We start from the raw sequence: 25,889 nt of genomic DNA, 5'->3' as shown, positions 1-25,889 counted from the left end.
CAGAACACCATCCTTTATTGCCCCAGCCCTAACTAGATACCTGTTGGCGCCAGCCACTTATTTGCTTTCCCTTGAAGCAAATAGACATAGAAGAGCATTCTCACTTGCCAGATGTTCAGCATCCAGTTTTTATGTAAAGTGTTCTTAAAAGTTATATATATAATATGTTTCTTTTTTTAATGCTGTTTTTATACTGGCTATGTCTGGTTCATTGTTGTATAGCTTTTACTGGTATGATTGACTGTACTAATAAATTTGATATGATTTGAATGGGAAGTACAAAGATACAAAGCCAGATTAGTTGCTAAAGGATACTCAGAAGAACGGAGAAAACTACAATAAAACCTTCAGGGGTGAGACACATGTCAATAAAAATGCTCTTGAGCAAAGCAGCAGCAAGGTAGTTGAATGTGGAGCCTCTGGACAAAGGCTGCCTTTCTACACAGTGAAAAAAAGGAAGATGTTTAAATGGAACAGCCACCAGGATTTGAACAATCCAAAGACAAGCGATTCATGTGTAAATTGTAAGAGCATCTATGGGCTGAAACAGTCTGTGAGATATTGGGATATGAAACTTCATCAAATGCTAACCAAGGAAGGATTTGAGTAAGGCAAGGCAGAACAGTGCCTGTACTCAAGATACAGAGACAAATATGGACTCACATTCTCACTTATGTGGATGACCAGATTTTATGCTAGGAAGACAAGGAGGACTGTAAAGTAATAGTTCAACGTCTGCATCAAGAAGTAGAAGTCAAGCAGTTAGGAAACATCAACTACTATCTTGGAATACAAATAGAATGAGAGGAAGATGGAAGCTATCTTCACAACCAGAAGCAGAAATTCCTAGGATTTCTGGTGTACGTGAACATGAAAGGAGCTAAACCAGCAAGTACTCCTATGGAAACAAAATATCCTGAACCAGCAACTAAGTAGGGAACTCCTGCCTGACAACAAACAATACAGAGAAGCAGTTGGAGAACTGTTGTACATAAACGCATTGACGCATCCTGACATCACAGCAGCTGTGGGCACATTAAGCAGAAAGACAGAATCACTGAGCAAAAAGGAACAGATGCAGTCAAAAGACTTGCCAAGAACCTCCATGGCACCACACATCTTGAACTAAAGTTACCAACGAGTAACAATCCCAGAGTAGTGGGATACTTGGATGCAGACTGGGCAGGAGATACTACCGGTAGAAAGTCAACCTGTGGACACGTATTCTTCAATGGTGGCGGAGAAGTCAGCTGGAGCAGCAGGAAGCAAGAAACTGTAGCTGTGTCCTCAACTGAAGCTGAATATACGCATCAGAAGTGTGTAGACAACTCTAATGGATACTGCAACTAATGCAAAACTTTGGGATTGATGAACCCAAACCAGTAGAACCCTTTGAAGACAACCAAGGATGCATAAACCTTGCACACACCAAGATCAACTCAAGAACTAAACACATGGATATGAAGCATCACATACTAAGAAACATGCAAGAAGAAGGGTTTGTTGAGATGCAATACTGACATACAGAAGAAATTATTGTAGACACATTCACCAAGCTACTTTCTCAAGAAAAGTTACAAAGTCTTTGTACACTAGACCTTGAGAAAGGGTGTTGGAATAGGAAATGTCTGGTGTACAAAGACGAAGAGAAGAAGACCCTGCAGGGAGCAGCAAAAGGGTAATTAGATAGGATAGTGAAGTCACCATCTTCTCTCCTGTCAGTGTCATTCCTTGTCGATCTCCTTGTCCATGGCAGCAACCTGCAACCGGCATCCAGGCATTCCCGCTGGCGTTCGGGCCATCATCATGGGGGCCCCGGATGCCGTCGCGGCGCCTTCCTGGCCTAAGGGCTTTTGCCCTTAGTGCTCAGGAATGCACTCTTACTTTCCCCCCTCCAAAGACATTTTTTCAGTTAATTCTAGATGTTTCCCAGTTGCTTCCATACCTACCCATGGCTTATCAGAGGCTTCCTCCAGATATGATACCAGTGTTCTCAACTGGTTTGTCTCATAATATTTACTGAATTTTTGCAGCTGCATTAACTTGCTTCTCCATCAGTATAACCCCAAAGCTCCTAACTGAGTCAGCAAGGGTCAGCAAGGATCAGCTGAACTTGACTGAAAGTGGGAAGCACAGTGTCTTTCAAGACCTCTACCTTCACAACCAGCATTACTTCTGTCTTACCAGGGTTTAGTTTTCATTTGTTTACTCTTAGACTTTTAAGCACAACAGCCAGGCAGCAATTCAGGACCTTCACTGCATCACCAGGATATTTGGATAAAGATATATAGAGCTGGTTATCATCAGTATATTGATGATAGCCAATACCAAAACTATAAATAATTTGCCTAAGGACTTTATGTAGAGATTGAAAAGCATGGGGGATAAGAGTGAGCCCTGTCCTGCGTAACCCTATATCCCACAGTGTTTATAACTGGTGTCCGGTGGCAACACTTTGAGTCTCGATGAGGAATGATTCAAACCAGTCTAATGCACATCCCCTGATACCTACTTCTGCCCCGTGTGCCTTAACAAGATGTCATGGTCCACTGTATCAAAGCCTACAGGTAAATCTAGTAGAAGCAATAAAGAGGCATGGTTTTTCTCTACATGCAGACGGAAGCTGTCAACTGAAGCCAGCAAGGCCATCTCTGTTCTGTAGCCCAGTCTGAAGCCAGACTTGAAAGGATCCAGAGCACATGAGCTATCCGAGAAGACCGATAGTTGGTCCGCTACTACGGGTGTGCGTTCAACAAAGCCAAACTGAAAACTCCTCGTAAAATATCCAAATTCCTTTTTGGAATTTTTCAGGTTTTTTTCTTTTAAAAAAATATGGTGGTGATTTAAAGGGAGCTGAAAAGTGGATCCTGAATCATTCTGATTGGGGGGGGGGCATTTTTCAGGCCACTTCCGCTGGGGGGGATTTCCTCTCCCCCTCCTTCTCCTCCTCACTTACCTGCAGGCCAGCCAAGCTGGTGCAGAACTCCACCGTCTCTATGTGGGTTTTGGAGGCAGCAAGAAGGACAACAATGAATGCTGGGCTCAGGTCAGCTAAATCCAGCAGTCAGCTGTGCACCACCGCCTACAAAACTCCATGTGGGTCTTGGAGGTGGCAGGTGGTGCACAGCTGACTGCTGGGCTTGGCTGGGCCCAGCGTTCAGCTCTGTGCTCCCTGCCACCTCTAAGGCCCACATGGAGTTCGGAGAGGGCATGGGATTTTTCGAGTTTGGGCTTAATAGACCCGAACATTTTTGAAAAGGTAAAAAAAAAAAAAAAAAACCATACTGATATGGAGATTCGGCTTTTTCCAGTTTTTTTTCCCCAACAAGATTTAGGTCGGCAGAGCCTGGTGTTCAGTTCTATGCCACCTGCCACTTCTGAAGTCCATGTGGAATATGGAGGTGGCCCAGCATTTAGATCACCATCCCCTGCTGCCACCAAAGTAGGTGCAGCAGGGATGGTTATTTGAATGCTGGGCTCCACCGCCCCCTGCCACCCTCAAAGTCAGAAGTGGCAGCTGGCAGCGATTTGAATGCTGGGCTCCAGTCCAGCATTTAGGTCACCGCCCCCTGCCACCCCCAAAGTCAGAAGCAGCAAGCAGCAACTATTTGTATGCTGGGAAATCAGTGGCGGCAAGGACTCAGCCGCCAGGTAAGTAAGGTGGGAGGGAGGGTAAGGGGGAAATGGTGGTGTAGCCAAAGCAGCCCTGAAAAATGCCCCTCCCCCCCAAAAAAATTGGCATTATTTAGGATCTACTCTTTTGGCTCCCTTTAATTGCAAGTAATTTTTTACTAGTAAAGGTATTTTGAGGGTTTTTTCGGTTCAGCTTTAGCCGAATGCACACCTCCATTGCACACCTCTATTCGCTACTGCTCTCTCAATCCCTTTGCCCAAAAACTGGGCAATAATTGGCCACATTATTGTCACCACTGTTAATGAATTATTTATAGTAGCAGTTAACATTCTCTGCTGCCTGCACATTTTTTTAAAAGACATTCCAGGCATCATTCAGTGTGATAACACACCATGTGTAACTGTAAGACTACTTAAGCTGTAAAATTTATAGAGCTTTTGGCACCGCATTTATACTACTATCCAAGATACTTTTATAACAAAGCAACGTTTGAAAAATAATTAGAATTCTACTTCTGGAACATCCCAGCAGTGTGTCTATAAATGTTTATAGCAACTCTTGTCCCTTCTCCAGAACTTTAAGAAAAATATATACTGCTTTCTGCTAAATAAATACCTATGAGAGGGGTTTAAAATGACAGCCAGTTTGGCTTAGAGAGTTGAACTAGTACCTGGCAAAGTTGGGTTCAGATCCCAATTCAGCTATGAAGTTCACTGAGTGACCTGTGGTCAGACACACGCAGTCTCAGCCTCACAGAGTTGTAGTTAGACAATATGTTGGGAGAGACCAGTATGTATGAGCTCCTTGAAAGAAGGGTGGGATAAAAACGTATTGATAGATATCTTCCCTCTCCTTCTGTGTAGATGAAGAGGTCTGTGCACTTCACCCCTCCACACAAGTTTCTGTGGATGGTGCAGTAATTTAACAAGTTACTATGTGCTGGATGTATAGGACAGGGGTGTCGAAATCATTTGTTAAGAGGGCCAGATATGTCATAAATATCACTTAGCTGGGCTATGCCTCACCAGCCCAGATGGGGACTGGAGGGGGTGACTGCCTCAGCTGGCTCATGGGCCAGATAGCGCTCTCAAGGGGCCGGATCTGACCCATTGGCCTTATGTTTGACACCCCGCCTTAGGACTTTTCACAAGGTACAATCAATCAACTGTTACTGGCCCTAGCAGCTCAAAGCATTCTTACAGGCATTTACCTTCCTATCCCTAGGTTTGTCTTAACTTTCTCCAGCATGAGTGAGAGGTTTTCTACTGTACAGGAATACAAAGTCAAGTCCAGGTGAGAAAAAGCTGACAGTGTACTTCAGTTAGGTAACTCTTCATGGCTTTTTCTGTTGGTCTCCTTGTAGTCTGCCACAGCCTTTAAAGCTGTATCAGGATTTAAGCATTAATTTCTCAAGAAGTAAATTCAGATTCTTTGGATTTGTTAAAGGCAATCCCTGACTATGGGGTGTATAAAGTTGATACATATTTGAGTATTGGGGAAGTGGCACTAGAGAAAGCTGTGTTAAAGTATTTTCTTCTGTGGCATTTCTCTTAAGTAAGGAATCCTAATATTGAAACACACCACTGCACCAAAATTTACACCAATTTTTTTTTAAACTGTGGTACAAAACCATACAAGATTTTATAGCCTAATATAGAATTTCTGATATATTTGTACATGTGCTCGGATCTGGGATACAGAATTCCAAAATGACATTAATCAAACTTCCAAAATTTATCCAATGTTACGAGATCCTCAGAGATCTTATCCAGCAACTTCTTTGTTTGATTATCCCAAAGATCGCTGGGCATTTTCTAGAGCCCGCTTTAAGGCCTTCCCTTCAGCTTTACTAGAGGGTAGATATTTCAAGATACCAGCTGAACAGAGAATATGTTCATGTAGTTCAAATGAGATCGAAACAATTGGTCACGTTTTCTTATACTGCATGTTTTATTGTGGCATCTGATGAGATCTGATCCAAACTCTATTTAAAAAGCTACCTGGTTGCTTAGAGGAATTTTATGTCTCTCCACTCAGATAAAGGTCAGAAAATCACTAAACTTGTTCCAAAATTTTGTTTTATGGCAACAAGGATAAAACACGCTATGGTGACAGCAACAGACAAAGGATGAATACTAATCCTGATTGTAGATAGACCTCAGATCTTAGGTTGATTAATGTTATTTAATGTAATTTAACTGTATATTGTATTCTGATTTTATGTATCATATTTGTTTTGATCACTGTTATGCTGGTCTATGACCGTAATAATAAAGTATGAGTACATGTGTCTATAATAGGAGTCCAGAAAGTTTCCTATTTCTAGGCAGAAACTTTTTGTCAGATATTTTATTCCAACGTTATAAAGGTAACATGAAGACTTCAAAATCTCTGCAGGTTTGATAACATCAAGTTATAATTTAGCATTTCCCCATACAGGTTTTTAAAAGCTTACAACAAAAAATAAATCCTAAATCTGCCTAGCTGCAATTTAAAGGCAGGCATTGCCTAAACACAATTTCAGTAACACACATGGTTAATTCCCTTACAGATCTTGAGTTGTTCTGAAACTTCCATCCAGTTAAATCAGACCACTAGACATCTTCAATTATATTTCACAACTTCAAAGTTTATCTCTAGAAAGCCTTCAAAGCAGACAAAGCAATTCTGTATTTAGTTTTTTAAAGGTTGCTATATAAAGCTTTATCCTACTGAGGGCTCTGATATAAAAAAAAATACCAACCTTCATTAGCTCTTACAAGCTACAAAATAATTCCTTTCTGGAGCAGCTGAATAGGTGAGCTTATTCTCATCTGCATGGAGCCTTGTTGTACCTTGTCTTAAAGAAACATGCTCCTGCTACCCAAGATAAGAAGTTGTAAAGAATCAGTTGTAGACTTAATTATCTACTCACAGGGTAATCAGTCAACTATACCAAAAACTCCTATTTCTGACCCATTACAAGTCCATCTATTGTCCTTTAATTGTTAGAACCTCACAAGAACCTGACTTCTTGTAAATTATTAGTCTTGCCAGTTCATATCTAACAGCTAAGATCTACATTAGCATTGAGACCATGAGGAGCAACAGTCTATATTCTGAAAAAAACATTCTACCCTCCCCTTCCCCCATGCATGATAAATTATCGTAATTACCTCAGTTGAGTGAATGCACTTGTATTTTGTCAGCTACAGCATGTGCCTTCTGTAGGAAAAGAGCAACCAAATGTGCTTCCATTATCATATGACACCTATATTCCACAATAGACGTCCAGCAAGTAGATGTAGTTTTTCCCACATGTAACAGTTCACATGGATATATAATTACAAGTAACATATAATTACAACTCATCTGACAATGCAGTTTGGAAAATAATGTAATTGAAACTTGCTATGATCTTGCAGATGTTCAAAGCACCCACTTTCCAAAGATAGAGCAAATGGAACATTTTCCACATTTAAAATGACCTACAACTGATTTCAGACTATGTCATATGAGTAATATCTGAATAGGTTTTAAAAAAAAACACAACCTTAAGATTCTTTGTTGTTCTGAACTCGTTCCATGGTTTTTGCAATGTCTCTAATGTAAACATCAATTAACAATTTGAGGGTGGGTGGATGAGATACCAATGCAAATGCGTGGAGATGCTAATTAGTGCAAACAAAATTGGGAGTTCAAATGATGGCTCTCCTGTGGATCATTTAATATGAAATAGTTTTGTAACTCAGAAAAGGCTAGTTGTTTAGTAGATTAGGGTCGGGTGACTGGTTGCAAAAAAGACCTAGTTAGGGTTGGGACTTTGAGCATGATCAAGTAATCCTTACAATTTAGATTACCATGGTATACAGGACAACTTATCTTCTTAATGTGCAGTATTGGGTCAACTGGTAACAAAGGAAGGAATGAGGACAGAGGAGCTATGCCAAAGTGAAGGTGAAACACATGTATGTCATTTGCATGCAGGCAGGACCTACCTTCCAACTCTCTGCAGAGAGCTTTTGCTGACTCCTGCTGGCTGATTGCTGTAACTGTAGGCATCTCTGAACAGAAAGTACACAGTGTGAAGAAAATACACATAAGCTTGACAATGGAACAATTTAAGTGCCCTGGAACAAGAAACCCCACAAAATCCACTGCATTTAGTATGAGGATAATCAAGTTTATGGCTTTTGTTTATGACTTTGAGGAAGCACTGCATTTGGGGATCTTCTAGAAGGCAGCACTTTAATAATTATTTTGTTCACTGGTAACTCATGGTGTTTGCCACCTGAGGTTGTGGAAATAGAGATGTGAAGGCCTTGTGGGGGATGGAAAATTATGGGGAATTTGTTTCTGTTTTCCCCTTAGGATATTTGGGGGATCACTGATGGGGGGAACCTCCTGTGAACTATGATTTCCCCCTTTTTGGAATGAGTAAAATTATTTTTAAGGCAAGGTTTTATTCAAAATGCATAGTATGAAATAATTTATATAAAATAATCTACAGTATTGATAATGACAACCAGGGGATCTGCAAGGACTTGCAGAGGACATCTCATTTTCCCCTTCTCCACTATTTCCACTTTCCCTTCTCTGAAAGTCCCCATAGCCTTTCCCCCTTTCCTGCCTTCTTCTCTCGTCTTACCTACCAGCTAATGTATCTGCCCCTTCCATCTTCAGCTTTTCCTCTTTCCCTGCCCCTGGCAGCCTCTCCCTGGGAAACGTTTGGTCAAGTAGTGTAGTGCCAGTCACCAGGCTGGACCTTAGGGTTGCCAACCTCCAGGTACCAGCTGGAGATCTCCTGCTACTACAACTGATTTCCAACCGATAGAGATCAGTTCACCTGGAGAAAATGGCCACTTTGGCAATTGGACTTTATGGCATTGAAGTCCTAACCCTCCCCAAACCCCACCCTCCTTAGGCTCCAACCCAAAAACCTTCCGCTGGTAGCGAAGAGGGGCCTGGCAACCCTACTGGGCCCAGTTCTATAGTGGAGGACTTGCAAGGGTCAGCTAACTGTCCACTGAACTCCACACTATTTATGGATGCCAACTCTGGACTGGGAAATTCCTGGAAATTTGGGGGTAGATCCTGGGGAAGGCAGAATCTGGAGAAGGAAAGTGTCCAGGGGAATTTGTCCAGGGGGACTGATATCTGTAGCTTGCTTACAAGTTGTAATTCTGGGAGATCTCCAGGTCCCACCTGGAGGTTGGCAATTATGCGTTCTGGAGGTGGGGGAGATAAAGTTTATTCTTTTGTTAACCTGTCAGTTGCCAGGCTAACTTTGAAAGGGTTTTTTATCCTTAACGTGTGTGTGTGTGTGTGTGTGTGTGTGTGTGTGTGTGTGTGTGTGTTAGGTACTGTCAAGTTGCTTCACTTCACCACCACACTGTTACTGGGTGTACCCTTTCCTTCAGTAGGCTGCAGTGGGAAGGAGAAGACAGAAAAGGTCCATTCTGTTAACAGAGCTTTGCTGGTGGTACTCCAGATCAGCCTACAGTTTCGTATGGGCAACATGATGAAACTAAATAATCAGTACCTAGTTTCAATAGTGTATATATTTTTCAGGATTCTGGAAGTTTTCTGACAATGGCTGTTGCATCTGTGCTTTATATAACAGTTGCATTTACCTATAACTGTTGTTCATCGAGTGGTCTTCTATGCAGGCACTCTGCGTTTGTGCAGAGAACTGACTACGAAGCTTTCAGAAACTTCAGAGTGCCTGGAGGCCTCCCTTCTGTCCCTGACCAAGAGTGAGCCAGCTTCCTGCCCAATGGTCATGTGACGGAGAGGGGAGGAGCACTCATCCCTCAGTTCTCCCTTCGCTGCCATGGAAGAGTACAATAGTCACTAAACAGGAGCCCACAGCGGAGAAAGGAGGGAGGGATGCATGTCTGCACAGAAGACCACTTGATGAACAACAGTCACGGGTAAGCGCAACACTGTTTTCATCTTCATGGCTTCTGTGTAGTCCTGCATGAGAGAATAGCAAGCTCACCTTCCATGGAGGCAGGTGTGGGGTTGTCACCAAATTAAAAGACAACTCTCCCAAACAGCTGCTTCCCCCCAGAATCCACATCTACGGGGCAATGCTGGAGGAATGTGGACAGAGGGACAAGGTTGCCACTGTACAGAAGGCTTGGAGATCTGTCATGGCAAGGAAAGCAGCAAAAAAAGGCATGAGCCCTGCTGCACGGGCCCTCCACATGCAGTGGACAGTTTAGTTCAGCATTGCCGTAAGCACAGTCTTGCAGCGTCCATCCACCCAGAAACAGTTTGCAAAGAAGCTACTGCTTCAGCCTTCTATGCACCGTAAACCAGACCAATAGGTTGTTTATCTGCTGTACTGAACCTGAATGACATGGTCTTCTGGCATTGAGTGCATCAAGAGATTGCTCAGTTAGCGACTGAGGATTTGGGGGGGAAAGCAGGTTAGGCAGTGTCCTGAAACATGGAAATGGGACACTACCTTAGGCCAAATTCCAAGCTAGGTAACACTACCTTTGCCAGATGGAAAGTGATAACAGACCATTAAGTCCCCCATCATTTGGGTCAAAATTATAGCGACCAGAAACGCCACCTTACAGCATAAAAGAAAATAGGTTAGACATGGCCACTGGACTGAAGGTTTTATGCATAATTGGCAACAGTACTATATAAACTCCAAATTAGAATAGGAGGCATTAGAGTAGGAAAATAGGCCAGTCAAGCCCCTCAAATCCCTTAGCAAACCAGTGCTGCAATTATTGAGTAAGAATTAATCAGGACAGGGAGGGCTGAGATTACTGCCAGATATGCTTGACAGAAATAATAGCCAGGCCAGTATCATTTAATGAATATGAGTAATGACTCACCTCACATAATGGTGAAGTATGAGGTTGCAAGCCTAATCATTCAAAAACCAAGCCCACTTGTCAGCATAAGACAGTCATGTGGGTGGTATGCATAACGCTATCAACAACTTTTGAAACTCTAGCTAGGTCGCATCCAATGGTTGGGATAATCACTCTGCCTGATGGCATGAAGGGACATCATGGTAGAGTAAGGGCCATACCATGATCCTCTTCTTGAGGAAGTATCCCAAATCCCCAGCAGAAGTAATCCACAGACTGGGAAACAGAAAACACTGTGGCCAATAGGGAGCTATGAGCATCATTGCTGTTCTGGTTCTGTGGAACCCAGGAAACAAAAAGGCATCATCAATAGAAACATGACCAGAGAAACTGGAAATCATCCCCAAGGGCCCCATGGCAGCCAATGTCCCAGAACAAAACAGGGACATTTTGCATCGGCACTTTTGACAATAGGATTCTACAAGCGAAAACCCTATTCCCTAAAAAGGGAAAGCAGGGAACACCATGAGGAACTACTTGTGGGTTGACTAAACCTGTCCGCTCTGGAAATCCATACCAGACTTCTCCCACCATCTGGACGGCCAGGAAGGAAACATTGCATTATGTGATTGTTTGTCACAACCAGAAGAACCTGGCACAGCAGGACATGGAACCTTCCACCACAACCCTTTAAGAGCACTCCGCCCCCCTGGCTCCGCCCTCCCAAGCCTATAAGGCCCTGGGATCCCTTTCACTTCCGGGGCCCCTCTGGTGGCGAGGCCATCTCTGCGACCCCGCCCCTCCCGGCTCTCACCCTGCCGCCACTCAGCTGGCTGATGGGCGCGGTTCCTGGCACCTGATCCAGCAGCGGTCCGTCGCGTTCCGGGGTTCTGGCCGGCTCTGGACAGCGCATCTCCCCGGGACCTCTGCTTGATCCCCCGTCCGGGCGCCGGCCTGCAGAGGGGAGAGGAGGGTTCCCTGAGGAGGAGGCGTGCTGACCCGGCCCCCGGAGCCTAAGGCCGCCTAAGGCCACCCCCTTCCTGGCCGCCCACCATTCGGCCTCCTTCCCGGCCAGACCCCGTCTCCCTTCCTTGCTTGCGGGTTGATGCGGCCGCCTCCCGGTTCTCCCGGGTGCCAGGTGAGCGGTGGGAGTGGGGACGAGTCTGCGATGCCCCGGGAAGGGCCGGTCACAGGACAGTCCTTAGATCCAAGACTACAACCAAAAAGGCCCCCAGGCAATAGAAGAAGATCATCCGAAAAAGGAAGTATCCTGAAATTTGGCACCTGTGGATCCATATTAAGGAGTCTGAGGTCCAGTCATGGACCTTATCAGCATTCTCCATATCCATGAAAAAAGTACGTAGAGTAAAAATTGTATGTTCCCAAATAAAAGGAGGCTACAGTAAGAAGGGGTTCATTTGCATCGCAGCATAGAGGCCTCAGCTGTAATGAACTCAGTATGGAAGGAACCAGGTGCCTTAACTGGTTAAGGGCACCATTCAGCACGTAGCACTAACATACGCAGTAGTTGGCATTTAGTATCCTGTAGTCATGCCACCTGTTTGTCCCTATATGAAAGGTCCATGGGAGGTCAAATGTCCTGTGAGTTGGGGAAGACTCCCCTGATGCTTGGTAAATGCTCTGTGTACAAAGACTAATCAGAAAATAATTTGCTTAGGATAATTATATCCCTATCACTGAAAAGTGTTCTGCCCTTAATGGGAAGATTCATTGCTCCTGTCCAGTGTCAAAGGGGCAGCCTCTTCAAACCCAGGAAAAAAGTGGGCACCTGACCCATATTGAGATAGAAGTGTCCCAGCAACCATCGACTAGGTGAGGGATACTGTAAGAGGAATCAAGCATCCTCTTTTTAACTTTATATAGCTTTTCCACCTTCTAGGTGAAAGCTTGGCTAAAAAAGAAAGGAAGCCAAATGTGTACCATATCGGTTTGGCATAACACACCCCTTATCAGATCTGACTTCAGCTCTAAAGGAGAGTATCAAATCTTCTAAGCCTATGCCATCCAGATTAACTGCTCTGAATAGAACTGAAGGACCCCATGGGCGAGACAGGCAGTATCTCTGATGGGATTCATCAAATCAGGCTGCTCATGAGTTGAAGTGCCCCTTGCGCCCTCCCTCGATGTCGTGGGGGACATGTCAGTCGACTTTGGGGTTGGTGGGAAGATGTTTGTCACAGAGGGGATGAATGTCCATGCACCCCATGGAGGTGTCTGCATTCTAGGGCAAGCAACCCAAGAGGAGGAGCGAAGATAGCTCTGGGGACATAAGTGGAGGACGGAACATGGCTGAGAAGTCTTCCCCACGTTGGACAATGTTTCAGCCCAAGCCTGACCCCTGCTTACCCCACCAGCGATGCCTGACATCGAGGGAAGTGAGGGGGAACAGCAACGCGAGCTTCTTCCCCGAGTCCAAATGGATGCCACCTCAGCAGCAATACCGACGGTCAACATGGAGGCAACTTGAACCAGCTAGTCTCGGCACTGAGGAGGAATCAGAGAATGACACAGACAAGAGCCAAGTGGCTGTTGTGTTGGCGCGTCGGAGGCAAACCAACATGGAGGGATAGATGTTCCCATCTCCTTGGAATTGCTCAACCTCGAGACCTGCTCCCTGCATGTCAAGGGGGACTGATCCCCTAGTGCTGTAGACTAGCAGGTTTTCCTCGGAGCCTGTCGACTTTGAGATCTTATCCTTGCACATCATGGGGACAGAGCCCCTAGTGCAACAGTAAAACGGTGTCCTAGAAGCACCTTTAGTGCAGCATTTTAGAGATAAGAAACACACTGATATGGATATCCAATTCTTTGCAGTGTGGCAATTTCACCCTAAACCTCACGTCAGACAAAACATGGATAGGATCTTGCTTCAGCAAGAAGCGAAGTTTATTTTCTTATTCAGGACCATGTCACCGCATGGACTAAATTCCGCCTTGGACTTAAGCAGTTTTCTGTAGTATAGCTTTAAGAGGTTTTGGTATCTTAATTTGCACCTGAGGATCATTAGACCCAATATAGTTCCCTCTACAGTCTGGTGTTTCAGCCAGGACTTGGCATTGCCACAATACGGAAGGTTGCTAGAATACTATTCCACTTAAATGGTATGTGTTTTATATTCTTAATAATTGTGGTGAGTCCCATATCCTTTTTATCATCCGGCAAAGAATAAGGGACACTGAGGAACAGATTATATCGGCAGGCTCCAGGACGACATGCTCCCCAGTTTTCATGGATTGTCGATCTATACCCCAGGGGGAGCCCCTTCCATTCAAAACATCACCAATCCCCTACATCAGCGGGCTTTTATGCTCGCCAGGCTGAATGTCTTTCCCTCGGCAGTCCTTTTCGGGAGATTTCATAATATCCCATTTAAAGATAGATTATGCAAATTTGGCAAATATATATATATACACACACACACACATACATACATACATACTAGCTGTACTGGGCCACGTGTTGCTGTGGCCCAGTCTGGTTAAATGGAAAAGAAAGAAAAGAGAAAGCGCATGTTTCTAATATGTTTAATTTCACAATGCTTGTGGGTATACAATATTTTTGGTTGTTCCATTGTCTGTGCAGATATAGAGATTGTCTGGGTTGCCGACTCTAGAACACGCAACATATAATTGTCCATGTGAGAAGCAATCCATGTCTAGATCTCAACCGCACAATTCTAAAGATTGGCCCTGAGCTTTGTTGATGGTGATTGCAAACACCAATTGAATTGGGAATTGCAATCTCTTAAATTGAAATGGCATATCCGTTGGAATCATAGGAATGCGAGGAATGAGGACATCTTCACCTTTGAAAGGTCCTGTCAAGATTGTTGCTTCTACGACGTTGCTCATGAATTTTTTTACTGCAAGCTGCGTGCCGTTGCAAAGCTTTGGCTGGTTGATATTTCGCAACATGATAATTGGCACGCCGATTTTCAATTGCAGTACGTGCGGTGGCATCCCTGGCAGATCGAGTGAATTCAAAAATTCTGTTGGATAATTAACCGCTTCATCTGCTTCCACAACAGTGTCGACGGACTTGTATGTGACTGCCTCGCTTTGAATGTGAGACTGAATAATATTGTTAAGTTCGTAGACGTCTTTGTTCTTGGCCGCAAGAATAGCTCGTTCACTCAGCCAATCGTGATTCTTATAATTGGTTGGAATATTGGGAAATACTTTTTCAACCAATTCTTCTTTTGACGTCACAAAATTGCAGAAGTTATGAGGCAATGAAATTCGTCCTGAGGTCAGATCAACCGGTACCTTTCCGTTCCCAATTTCCAGCAATTGATGTGAGAATATCTCAGCTGATCGATAGTTTTGCAGCTGGACACGCATATTTGTAGTTGATTTTAACGTCTTTACGTGTCGCCACAAAGTAGAGTATTTCAGGCAAGCATTTATTTCGTCCGCTGGTGTCGATCGAGGAATTACAGGTAATGTTTGCCTGAAGTCTCTTGCAAGCAATATTAATGCGTTCCCAAATGGTCTGATGTTTCCATGCAAATCTTGCAATGATTGATCAAGAGCCTCGAGCGATTTCTTGTGCGCCATTGTGCATTCATCCCAAACAATAAGTTTGCATTTTTGCAATTCTTTTCCCATGCCGGATGCTTTGGAAATGTTGCACATGGGAGTTTCAATGAATTGCATGGTCAATGGCAATTTCAAAGCGGAATGAGCAGTTCTTCCACCTGGTAGCAATGTTGCAGGTATTCCAGACGACGCAATGATACCTAAAAGCTCCAACCCTGGAGATGGCACCCATAACAGAGACTCACTGAACTGTTTGAAACATTGTTGCCTGCACCTTAATAGCCTGCTGCTCTGGGCTAGCTCTCCCCAGCTTTGTACAACCAGACTTTCCAGGGACAAGAGGCCGGATCACCTCTGCAGAACCAGCAGAACAATTGCCATGATCCCTGATTGCCTCTTGATCCAAAAGCCTAAGCCAAAGAGAAGCCATTATTGCAAGGCGAGAGCATCACGTAGCCCTTCTCTGTATATTCCCCCCCCTCCTGTGTATCCTGGGAAAACATCCTCAGCTATCTACATTAAAGGATTCCCCCTGCCGCCTCCCTGGAATGTGAAGATTTACAACCTCCGATTTGGTCAAACGTGAAGGACCATCTCAGGATGTATAAATCAAGGGTGCCAGCTTAGAAAACAAATTGTCACTTGGCCCAATAGTCACAGCCATAGAAAAAGTCTTTTTAATCTCTTTTTGTTGTTGAAAGGAGCCATCTGGAGAATCTCACTCCCCCCCCCACCCCCAGAAAAGGGTATATTTTGCCCTACCCAACAAGGCTCAGAGCAGATCTTCCCCCTTCACTCTCTGCCATGTCTCCCTCGTGTGTTAAGTTCCATACACCCCTCCCCCCCCCCGCTGTATTCTGTCTACCTCTATGCCACGGATGTTGGAACATCTCCACTTCTAGAGATTGGTGAAGTATCCGAATTAATAACTCCCTCAATGTCTGTAGCTTACCTTTATCTTTATTCCTAGTTTCTCGTATGTGTGTTACTTGTAACATTGAATGAATGAATATATATATATATAAACACCTTTTAATTTGGAATTCCTGAGTCTGTCTTTATTTGGGGAGTCACTGAGAAAAACCCTCGTAGACATAGGGCGATCCTGGCTTAATAAATACATAGTTACCAATTGCTCGAGCTAATTCCCCATCCAAAGAGCAATTTTGGTAACAGTTTATTGGTGGAGAAAATGCGGGCAGCCCCTGCACTTGTGAATGCCTTGTGAAGTCGACGCACAAGCATTTCCATGGCAGACGTAAGGGGAAGTCTCGGTGACTCTCTGAATCTTGACTGAATGCATCACCTGAACAAAATTGTCATATTAAAATAACAGAGTGTGTGTGCAAACTGTGTGTTTGGCTCTAGAGAGCACTATCTTGTGGGTTGGCTTCCCTCCCCATCTGGGAAACTCTCTGTAGGGGAGCCCTTTTGAGATTCTTTGTGTAACTAGTCCCTCTCTTCTTGAGATTTCTCTATGGTGCGCTTACTTTCCAGCCACCACCAGAGCTAAGTAACTGAATTTTCTTTTTGTGAAACTGAATTTTTTTTGTGAAACTGAATCTTTATTGTGAACCTGAATCTTTATTGTGAACCTGAATCTTTATTGTGAACCTGAATCTTTTTTGTGAACCTGAATTTTTTTTGAGTAACTGCATATTTGAATATTGAGTACCTGAAAACTTGCGATCTGGACGCAGATCATAGCCGGGGTGAGCTCAAGCCCCCCCCCCCAAACAGGAGCGACGGCACTGGCTGTCTGCTACTGAGTGAAACTGAAAGATTGGCCGGGAGCGAGGTGCCCCCCCAATCCAAGAGCAACTGCAAAGTCTGAACCCCAGGAGCGACGGCACTGGCTGTCTGCTACTGAGTGAAACTGAAAGATTGGCCGGGAGCGAGGTGCCCCCCCAATCCAAGAGCAACTGCAAAGTCTGAACCCCAGGAGCGACGGCACTGGCTGTCTGCTACTGAGTAATTGATAGGATGGGCTCGAGAGCGAGGTGCGTCGAGGCCCCAATCCAAGAGCATTGGAAAGTCTGGAGTGGAATGCACAGAATTTCCAATAGAGAACCCTGGAGGGGAGTATCCCCTTGAAACAATATGGGTTGTGTAGTCTGGCTGCAGCAGACTGCACTAGCCTGCCTTAAGCAATGGACCCTGGGTTAAAACCACCCCCAGAGCAATAAAAGAGTGCTTGCAAAAATATCTAATTAGAAATTGTAGCAATTATAGCTCAACTTGAATCCCTGAACTTTTCTTCCACGCTGGGCTGCACCCCCACAGCCAGTGATTAATAATCCAAGGAGCCCGGATCGACTCAAACCCCTCCCTTGATGTGGACTATGGAACGTTTTCCCCCGCCACCCTGAAATACCCACAGGTGGCGTTTCAATCCCAAGAGTGCAGGTCCGGCTCAAACCCATTCCCTGGGTCTCCACTGGGAAACCTTTTTATTTTGCCTTACCAAAATCAACCCGAGCGACCCCACCTTCCACCTCTCTCCGCGCTGGGCTGCACCCCAACAGCCAGCGATTAAAAATCCAGAGAGCCCTGATCGACTCCAACCCCTCCCTTGCTGTGAAACATATTTGTCCCCGCTGCCTTGAAATACCCGCAAGTGGCGCTTTTATCCCAAGAGTGCAGATCAGACTCAAACCCATTCCCCTGGTTCTCTACTGAGAAACGGATTTCTTTTGCCTCACCAGGATCAGCCAGGCAAAACTGCCTCTGCTCATTCCCTCGAGTGACAAAAGGGAACTATTGGCTTCCTCCCCCACGGAGGAAAGCTAGCTATAAACGCAGCGACCTGCCTACCCCCGCCTTGGGAGCGGCAAGACACGAAGGAAAATTGCAGTAACTTCATAATCAAAATCCAACATTGTGATTCGGTTCAATACGAAGGAAAGATGCCGTTTCAAGCCTCTGTCTGAAAATTACCATGCAATGTGCATCTCCCCCCCCCTTTTTTCCATCTCTTTTGATCCTATGGGCTTTTCCCATGCAATGTGCATCTCTTCTTGCCATGCAATCTGCCCCACCTCTTTCCCCCTTTTGAGTGAATGTGTGTGTGCGCGCATCCCCACCCCCCTCTCTCTTTTCTAAACTTCATTCTGTACTATTCCTAGTCAACTGAACGAACATGCAAAAAGCCTCCTCAGTGCAGGAAGGGAAATGGTTAAAGAAGTGTGTGCCTAGTTTTAACTATGTAATGAAAGAACTAAAATCTCTGCAACTCAATGTTAAGATGTATAGCCTCTTCGGCAACGAAAGAGTTAACAAGTCAAGCTGTATTGCCATGGGGGAGCGGATCTTGAGGGAAGATCCGTGCAAAGCTCTCTCACTGTTCTCTAAATTATAGCAGAGCCTCCCTGGCGCAGGGAAGTGTACCTGAACCATAAAGAGTACCAAATAACTTGTTTTCATTTGCAGGAAACAATGACATGTCTCTGTGTATCTCTCATCACCCTTGTGATGATTTTAAGTAAAGATTTTTACCGGGGCTTGTTTCTTGAGAAAGGTATGGCCAGCCTTTCTCAAGAATATCATCAACCCCCGTCCACCTCTCCAAAATAAAGGCGGTTTTCGCACAATTTGGCAAAGAGGAAAATGAAGTGAAATTACATGTGTATATGTGCCCCCCCCTTGCCTCCTTCATATTGAAATTTGTATGTGTGTGTGTGTGTGTGTGTGTCGACCCCACGGTACCAGGGGAAGGCACTGGAATGAGATATTTTGTGAGTGTATTGAATGCAGTGAATATGGAGTGTCTATTTCATTGCGCAATGAAAGCCTTTTTTTTTTTAATTTTCTTTTATGTGAATATATGTGTGGACCGTGGTAATGTATAAAATGTGATGTGTTCTCCAGCCAGTTAGGAATATGTGACCCAGTGAAGAGTCAGTGTGAGTGCATCAGAGCAAAGGTTTCCTTGTTTGTTTGTTTTTACCCTATGGAATGAATGAGGGAAGGGAGAGCTTAGTATGCTTTGTTCCCCCCCCCCCTTTCAGCTCCACACTCGTTATTTTCTGGGTCTTGTAGTCATTTATTGTGGTGGAAAAAGGAATGGTAAAAGTATGTAGAAAGACAGGATTTTTATAGAAAGTGATGGTTGATGGCATGGCATCTACTGTGAGGCTGCTACTCATAACAGATGCCTGTTAAGGTGTGTTTTCGTAAATGGAAGGTTTTGAAGGTATGGAAATGAAAGGATTTGACAGAGGTGTCTATGTGTTTCAGAGGGGCTGCACTGAACTGATGCAGCAGTGGAAGGAAACTTTCCCCACAAAATAATGGTCACAGCCCAAGATTGTAATATTATATGTAAACAATGGTCTTGCCCATCCCAAGATTGTATTGTTATTTGTATGTATAAAACGCTTAAAAGCAGTCCTGTCCCATTTAAATCAATGTTCAGGACTTGCATTGTACTTTTCCAAGCAGCACTTTGCACATGCCCAAGTGCTGCCACAAAGCCCCATTTATACTTTCATCTGATTGCATCAGAAGAAAGGAAGTGGGGAGAGAAGGGCACCCGGTCCAGTCCGGTCCATTTTTGTTTTTTTTATCTGAAAACTTTTAAAGGAAAGGGAGATATGACCCACTTTTTATTTCTTTTGGACTTTGAATTTGAGGGATTTTTTTTTTAAGTTCCTGAACAATACCTGATCATTTGCAATGGATCCATTTTAATCATTGTGCCTTCTAAGAATCCAGCCTAAGTTTGTGATTAAGTTTATGATTTTGGTCATCTTCCATTTCTGAATTTTATTTTTGAGGAGTTTTAAATGCTTCAACCTAGCTTTTTCATTCCCCTTGTGGCATGCCAACAAACATGGCTATCAGGAATATGAAAGGGGGGAGCCCCCCCCACTCGAAGGGTCTCTTCCCCCCCTCTTCTTCTTGAAATGCAGATTGCCTGGTATTCATTAACAATCTTGCCTTCTGTTTTCCCTCCCTCCTGAAAGCCATGCCAACCAGCCAGGAAACCGGGAAGAGAGGCAACGCACTACCAACTTTTGTTTTGTTTTGTGTGCAGTGTTTTAACTTTCTCTCCACCTTAATGAGTTTTTTTTCCGTTTCGCTTCAAGGAGCAGCGGTCCTTGGAGTGATCCTCCAACCACTAATGTGTATAAGTTCCATCCCTAACTATACAGGTCTCTGCTATCGGTCACTGGTGAAACTCCCTGCTGCGTGCTCCCCCCATAATCACCTCCCAGGCAGGAGACTCCTGACCTGAAGCAATGCTACTTCAGCCCACCTGCGGGGAGAAAGGAGGAGAGTCACAAGGAGCTTGCTGTAGGGGCATACTTAGGAAATGAATCCCTGTCTCAAAACAAACATTGCACCATTGACAATGCTATTGGGTATATATGAGTCATTCAGTCCCAGGTTACTATGATGTATGTATTAATGCAAGGATGTGATTGGTTCAGATGGGACCCTGCGCTGACATTTGAAACCCAGGGCTCCCCCTTGTGCCAACCTCCCGTGTAAGGAACACACACACCCCCAACCAAAACATTGGGTATCCAGACAACTGCCAACTACCGCTTCCACTAGCAATGTTCTTGCACTGTCCTTTCTCACAAGGACTCATTAACAAATTGACTTAACCCTTTCCAGTACTTATAGTCCTATGATTTCTTGTTATTTTGTAGGCACAGATGCTTAGGTTTCCCTGCAAACAGCCATGCTGATAGCTTTAGTATACTAATCCAGATAGCACTGGTATCCTACATCCATTACTTGTCTGTACCTGCTTCACCTTCCAAGGTTTTATATTAGTTCAATGCCTAGACTTAATGATTTAGTAATGTTTACATACTTGCAAGGTTTTATGTATGTTAGTATTAGGATTTTTCTGAAACAGTTGACTGCCCAAGATGGGAAGATTAAGATAACAACCTAGCTCAGCCACTGCATTGACAGAATAGATTTTAGATATTTATATGTGTAGTCTCTTTTATTGGGTATAAACATGAATGTTATGATTTGATCCCATTGGATATATATATGTATGCAAGCTGCCATTCTTCCTTTACCTATGCTTTCACACATCTATGAGTTTTGGGTAGATGGATGCAAAAATGGCCCATCAAAATGACAGTCACCTACCAGGCTACACAGCTCTCCTAAAAGCAATATAGAGACCTGTGTAACCCCTAGGCTTGCTCTTAAGTTTTTATTATTTTCTAGTTTTGACTTTCCAAGGTGGGGACAACATTTGGCATCCCCTAGACAAAAATTAAAGGGAGGGACTGAGGGACTCCCCTTTCCCCCCCCCCTAAAAAGGTCCTGCCCTTGGAGAGTCAATCTCTTTTTGCACCTGAAAATGTGTTTTTGCTTCTTCATGTGCCAATCCCCTGACACCTGCTTTTGCCCTGACAACCAGTAAGGCACCCATCATGCTCCAGCATTTGAAGATCTGCATGTGCCAGGCCCTCTGGGGCACGGGATTTTGCACCAATGTTCTTTTGTATAAGGATATAAATGTGTATGTGAAAGCTCGCTTTTGTGTTAGCCTTGCAGCCCGCTCTATTTCCAGCTCACTGTGAACCAATTAACCCCTTCCACAGTCTTCTGGGTATACATCCAAGCAAGAAGCATGAACAGCCGTAAAAGAGCTGTAATTTATGGAATTGTTTCAGCAATGTTATTATTATTATTTTTTTGTAACCAAAAAGTGAAAGTGATACCGAGCCTCTAAGCACCTGAAGCCCTGCAAGCGTCTCTGTCACCAGCCTGCAGCGACCTAATTAAGCTAATTAACCCTCTCCTTGATATAGATATGAGCTCACGAAGTGCTCTAAGGGGGGTGCTTTCCTATTTCCTACATTGTAACTTAATTGCGATGCCAGCGGAAACTTTCCTTTCCTACTAACTGTAACCTTGTAAAGAAGACTGACAGTTTTTTTCTCTGCAAACTGCAACATCCAGAGTTTTTTTCCCTGTACAGTTTTCTATGTATTGTAAATAGCAGATAGCCTATTTAGTTACTCTCTTTCCTTCTTGTTATCTTTAAACTAGCTAGAAAATCAACAAGTGTAAATAATTGTACATATATATCTATACCTCCTAGCACATCTCTATTCAATGTATCTACTTCTCACGAGTAGTAACAGCAAAACCAATATAGCACCCAGGTGTTTCCAATTCCCGTGGCTGTCACCCTTTTTAATCTGGCCCGTTTTAGCTTAGAGTGCAAAAAGGCTCCTTCACTTCCCTTTGATTTATACATCTCCTGGGTCTCCAATCAACACTAAAAGCAAGTTCCAGCGACCCCGTTCCTGTGTTCCAGACCGTTCCAGTATTCTAGTCCGTTCCTGTTTCTAACCCGCTGCCTCATGTTTCCAGCATTCCTGCTTCAGAGCTCCTGTTATCCTGCCTCCAGCAGTTCCTAAGATCCAGTTTTTGTGGTGGCTCCGTCACGAAGTTCTGGAGCCACCAAAGGGGGGAATTGATACCTAAAAGCTCCAGCCCTGGAGATGGCACCCATAACAGAGACTCACTGAACTGTTTGAAACATTGTTGCCTGCACCTTAATAGCCTGCTGCTCTGGGCTAGCTCTCCCCAGCTTTGTACAACCAGACTTTCCAGGGACAAGAGGCCGGATCACCTCTGCAGAACCAGCAGAACAATTGCCATGATCCCTGATTGCCTCTTGATCCAAAAGCCTAAGCCAAAGAGAAGCCATTATTGCAAGGCGAGAGCATCACGTAGCCCTTCTCTGTATATTCCCCCCCCCTCCTGTGTATCCTGGGAAAACATCCTCAGCTATCTACATTAAAGGATTCCCCCTGCCGCCTCCCTGGAATGTGAAGATTTACAACCTCCGATTTGGTCAAACGTGAAGGACCATCTCAGGATGTATAAATCAAGGGTGCCAGCTTAGAAAACAAATTGTCACTTGGCCCAATAGTCACAGCCATAGAAAAAGTCTTTTTAATCTCTTTTTGCCGGCTTAGTGCTTAGCCGTGCGAGGCGCTCCCCAGCCTAGTACATACCCCTAAGTAATAAAATGTAACATACACTAAATAGTAAGCAAAGACCACACAGAGACAAGTTTGGATGAAATGGCACAACTTTACTGATTGCAGCAACAAGGCATTGGCATGGCATGGGGGCATATCCAACCATCGGCCTGCCACCCTGCAAGCCGATGCAGCACCCAGCCACCTGCTGGGACAGCTAGAGATGGCAGTTCCCAGGACACACGTGGGCGGCAGCCAGCTGTGTGGTCCCCTGCCACTTGGAAGGAGGCCATCCTGACAGCCCATGGCAAGGCATGCCAACCTGACAGCCTCGAGTGAGGCTCGTCCTTGGCAGCCCTCCATCTTGGCATGTCCCCTTCCGGCCTCCCCCGAAATCCCTTACTGGGATCCTCCATGTGGGAAAATGAGGCACGCAGGCCGCTTTCCCCCCAAGTTGGATCCTGCCCCGATGCCAAACCGCCACTAGAGCCGGTCGGTGTCCCCAGACCCCGACCGACTCCCGCCAACGCCTAGCGCTGCAACCAAGTCCGTATGCCATGGCGGATGCCGTGCAACCAAATGTCCATGCCCCAAGTAGATAGGTGGACCCCATCAGAACGGAACAAGGCTCCAGTCCGGTGTGTAATGTCCGTGTGCCGTACCCCTGACCACCCACAGCGATGACTACATTCCCCAACGCTGACGTGACTTTCTGCCTGGCCCTGTCCACTTTCACTGGATCCACTGCACCTCGCCAGGACCGTCTTTCTAGCAGGTCAGACCACAGGAGGCCAGTGTTGCGCCATTCCGCCGCCAGGGTGCGCAGGTCATCAGATGCCGCCGCCCGTAGGTCGATGCTGCGCATCTGTCCCAGGTCATTCTCGCCCAATTGTACAACCAGCACGTCCGGGGGTCCACCAGCTGCCGCTCTCAACCGAAGCGTAGGGACCAGAGCTCCCCATCTCATGCCACGACATCCCAACCATGATACACGGATCGAGTTATCCAACCCCAAGTGCCGGCCCCATCCTGAAGATTCAGCATATTTTCCAGCCCAATGGACGATGCTGTGGCCACATATCCAAACTTGAAGGATCTGAACTGTAACTCGAGAAAAGGCTGCAACTTAAGCACAAATAGTTAGCACTACCCCCCACCTTACGGCCTGATGTACACCTTGTAAGCACCAGAACGCCACCTGCCGATGGCTTTTATAGCTGGTGCCGTCAGCCCCTCGCCTGCTGCAGTTGTGGCCGCACCAATCCTGAATGAGTGCGTGCTAAATTTTCCAGAGGGGAGCCCGATCCTAGCCAGTGATAAACGCAATACACTGGCGAACTGGTACCTAGTCAGAGGGGACCCATTGGCGTGCACCAACAATGGTCCCCCACCCTTAGGACGCAGCGCCATGAAGGCTGACAGTGATCGCACTGGACACAGTGTAGCGGCAGGTGCAGAGCCCAACTTGACCACTGCCCCCTGACCCCTCTGATCAGTCTTGGACCGCCTAATGCGTAGGTGCACTTCCCCGTCCCTGAAGTGGACATCAGAAAAACCCAGAGCCCGGCCAGAAACATCCCCTTTTGAACTAACCACCAGTTCCCCCACCCGGAGTGCCCCAAAGAAAGCCACCGCAAACGCTGCTTCAAACAAGGAAGCCTCGTAACGTGACCGACAGACTGCCCTGAGGGAACTGATCATTTTGGACAGCAGGGGGGGTGTGATGGGCCGGCGAGAGTCAGGCTGCTGAGGGGCGATGCGCCGCCAACCTTCAACAGCTTTTCTGGCCACGAAGGAGGCACAAGGGTCAGGGTGCCCGTAGGCCCTACTAAAAAAGGAAATAGCTGCCATGTGGCAACGTATAGTTCTGGGCGCCGCCCCCCGCTCCCTGAGACTGACCAGGTACCTAAGCACCATTTCCTCCGAAGTTGGCCATGTGGACGGCCCCTCAGACCTGGCTGCAAATGACAAGAACGCCGAGGCAGCTGAGGTATACGACCTTAGCGTGGATGGGGCTACAGACTGGAAAACCCCTTCCATTATGGTTTGTCGCCAATGGTCCAAAGTTCCTCTGGGAAAGGGTCCGGGTGCTGGTTTGCCCCTGGGGCCAGCCTGCGGAATCTCTCCTCCTGAAGGCGGGACAAAGCGTCTGCTAAGTCATTCTGAACTCCCGCCACATGCTTGGCCCTGAAGGTGATATTGGCCTCCAAGCAGGTCAGCACAAACTTACGTATTAAGTGCATCACCCGTGGCGATTTGGACGATTGCTTATTGAGCACCTGCACTGCGGCCAGATTGTCGCACCAGAACAGCACCCTTTTATTACAGAACTCATGGCGCCAAATAACCACCGCCACCAGAATAGGAAACAGCTCCAGGAAGGTCAGATCCCGTGCAATGCCAGACTGTGACCAATGCTTGGGCCAGGGCTGGGCACACCAGCGGCCATTATAATAGACCCCGAAACCCACCCCCCCGGCAGCGTCAGACTGGACCTGCAGAACTCCTCCGCCCACTTCAAGGGGAACCTGCCATAAAGAAACCCCATTGTATTTACTAAGAAAGGCACGCCATACCTCCAGGTCTTCTTTCATGCCCTGCGTGACCCTTATTTTGTGGTGCGGCCTTGATGCCTGGGCTGTAGCCCTGGCCAAGCGGGCGCAAAAGGGGCGCCCAGGGGATACAACCCGGCAGGCAAAGTTCAAATGGCCCACCAGGGACTGCAGCTCCCTCAGAGTGCACTTCTTGCGTGCCAAGAAGAGAGAGACCAAGGCCTGTAATGCGAGTAGCTTGTCCTCAGGCAGGCGGGACACACCATGCACTGAGTCTAGCTCAATACCCAAGTAGACCAGCTTAGTAGTGGGACCCTCGGTTTTCTCTTGCGCCAAAGGAACCCCCAGTTCTCCGGCCA

At 45.7% G+C, this 25,889-nt stretch overlaps 1 protein-coding gene across 1 annotated transcript in view; it reads right to left on the bottom strand.

Moving 5' to 3' along the window:
* The window catches only part of LOC130482101 (transmembrane protein 68-like), a 48,270-nt gene extending 24,325 nt beyond the window's left edge, over positions 1–23,945 (bottom strand). The window contains exons 1-6 of the mRNA XM_056854916.1: positions 23,641–23,945; positions 11,502–11,662; positions 11,264–11,403; positions 10,671–10,785; positions 7,612–7,677; positions 2,513–2,573 (exon numbers count right to left, since the gene is read on the bottom strand). Of these exons, the coding sequence (XP_056710894.1) occupies positions 2,513–2,573; positions 7,612–7,677; positions 10,671–10,785; positions 11,264–11,403; positions 11,502–11,662; positions 23,641–23,945 (848 nt within the window). The remainder of the gene's footprint in view (positions 1–2,512; positions 2,574–7,611; positions 7,678–10,670; positions 10,786–11,263; positions 11,404–11,501; positions 11,663–23,640) is intronic.
* Positions 23,946–25,889: the final 1,944 nt, after the last annotated feature.

The sequence above is a fragment of the Euleptes europaea genome, chromosome 8, assembly GCF_029931775.1.
Source record: "Euleptes europaea isolate rEulEur1 chromosome 8, rEulEur1.hap1, whole genome shotgun sequence".
Classification (NCBI taxonomy): Eukaryota; Metazoa; Chordata; class Lepidosauria; order Squamata; family Sphaerodactylidae; genus Euleptes; species Euleptes europaea.
This window is presented reverse-complemented; position numbering and strand designations above follow the sequence as displayed.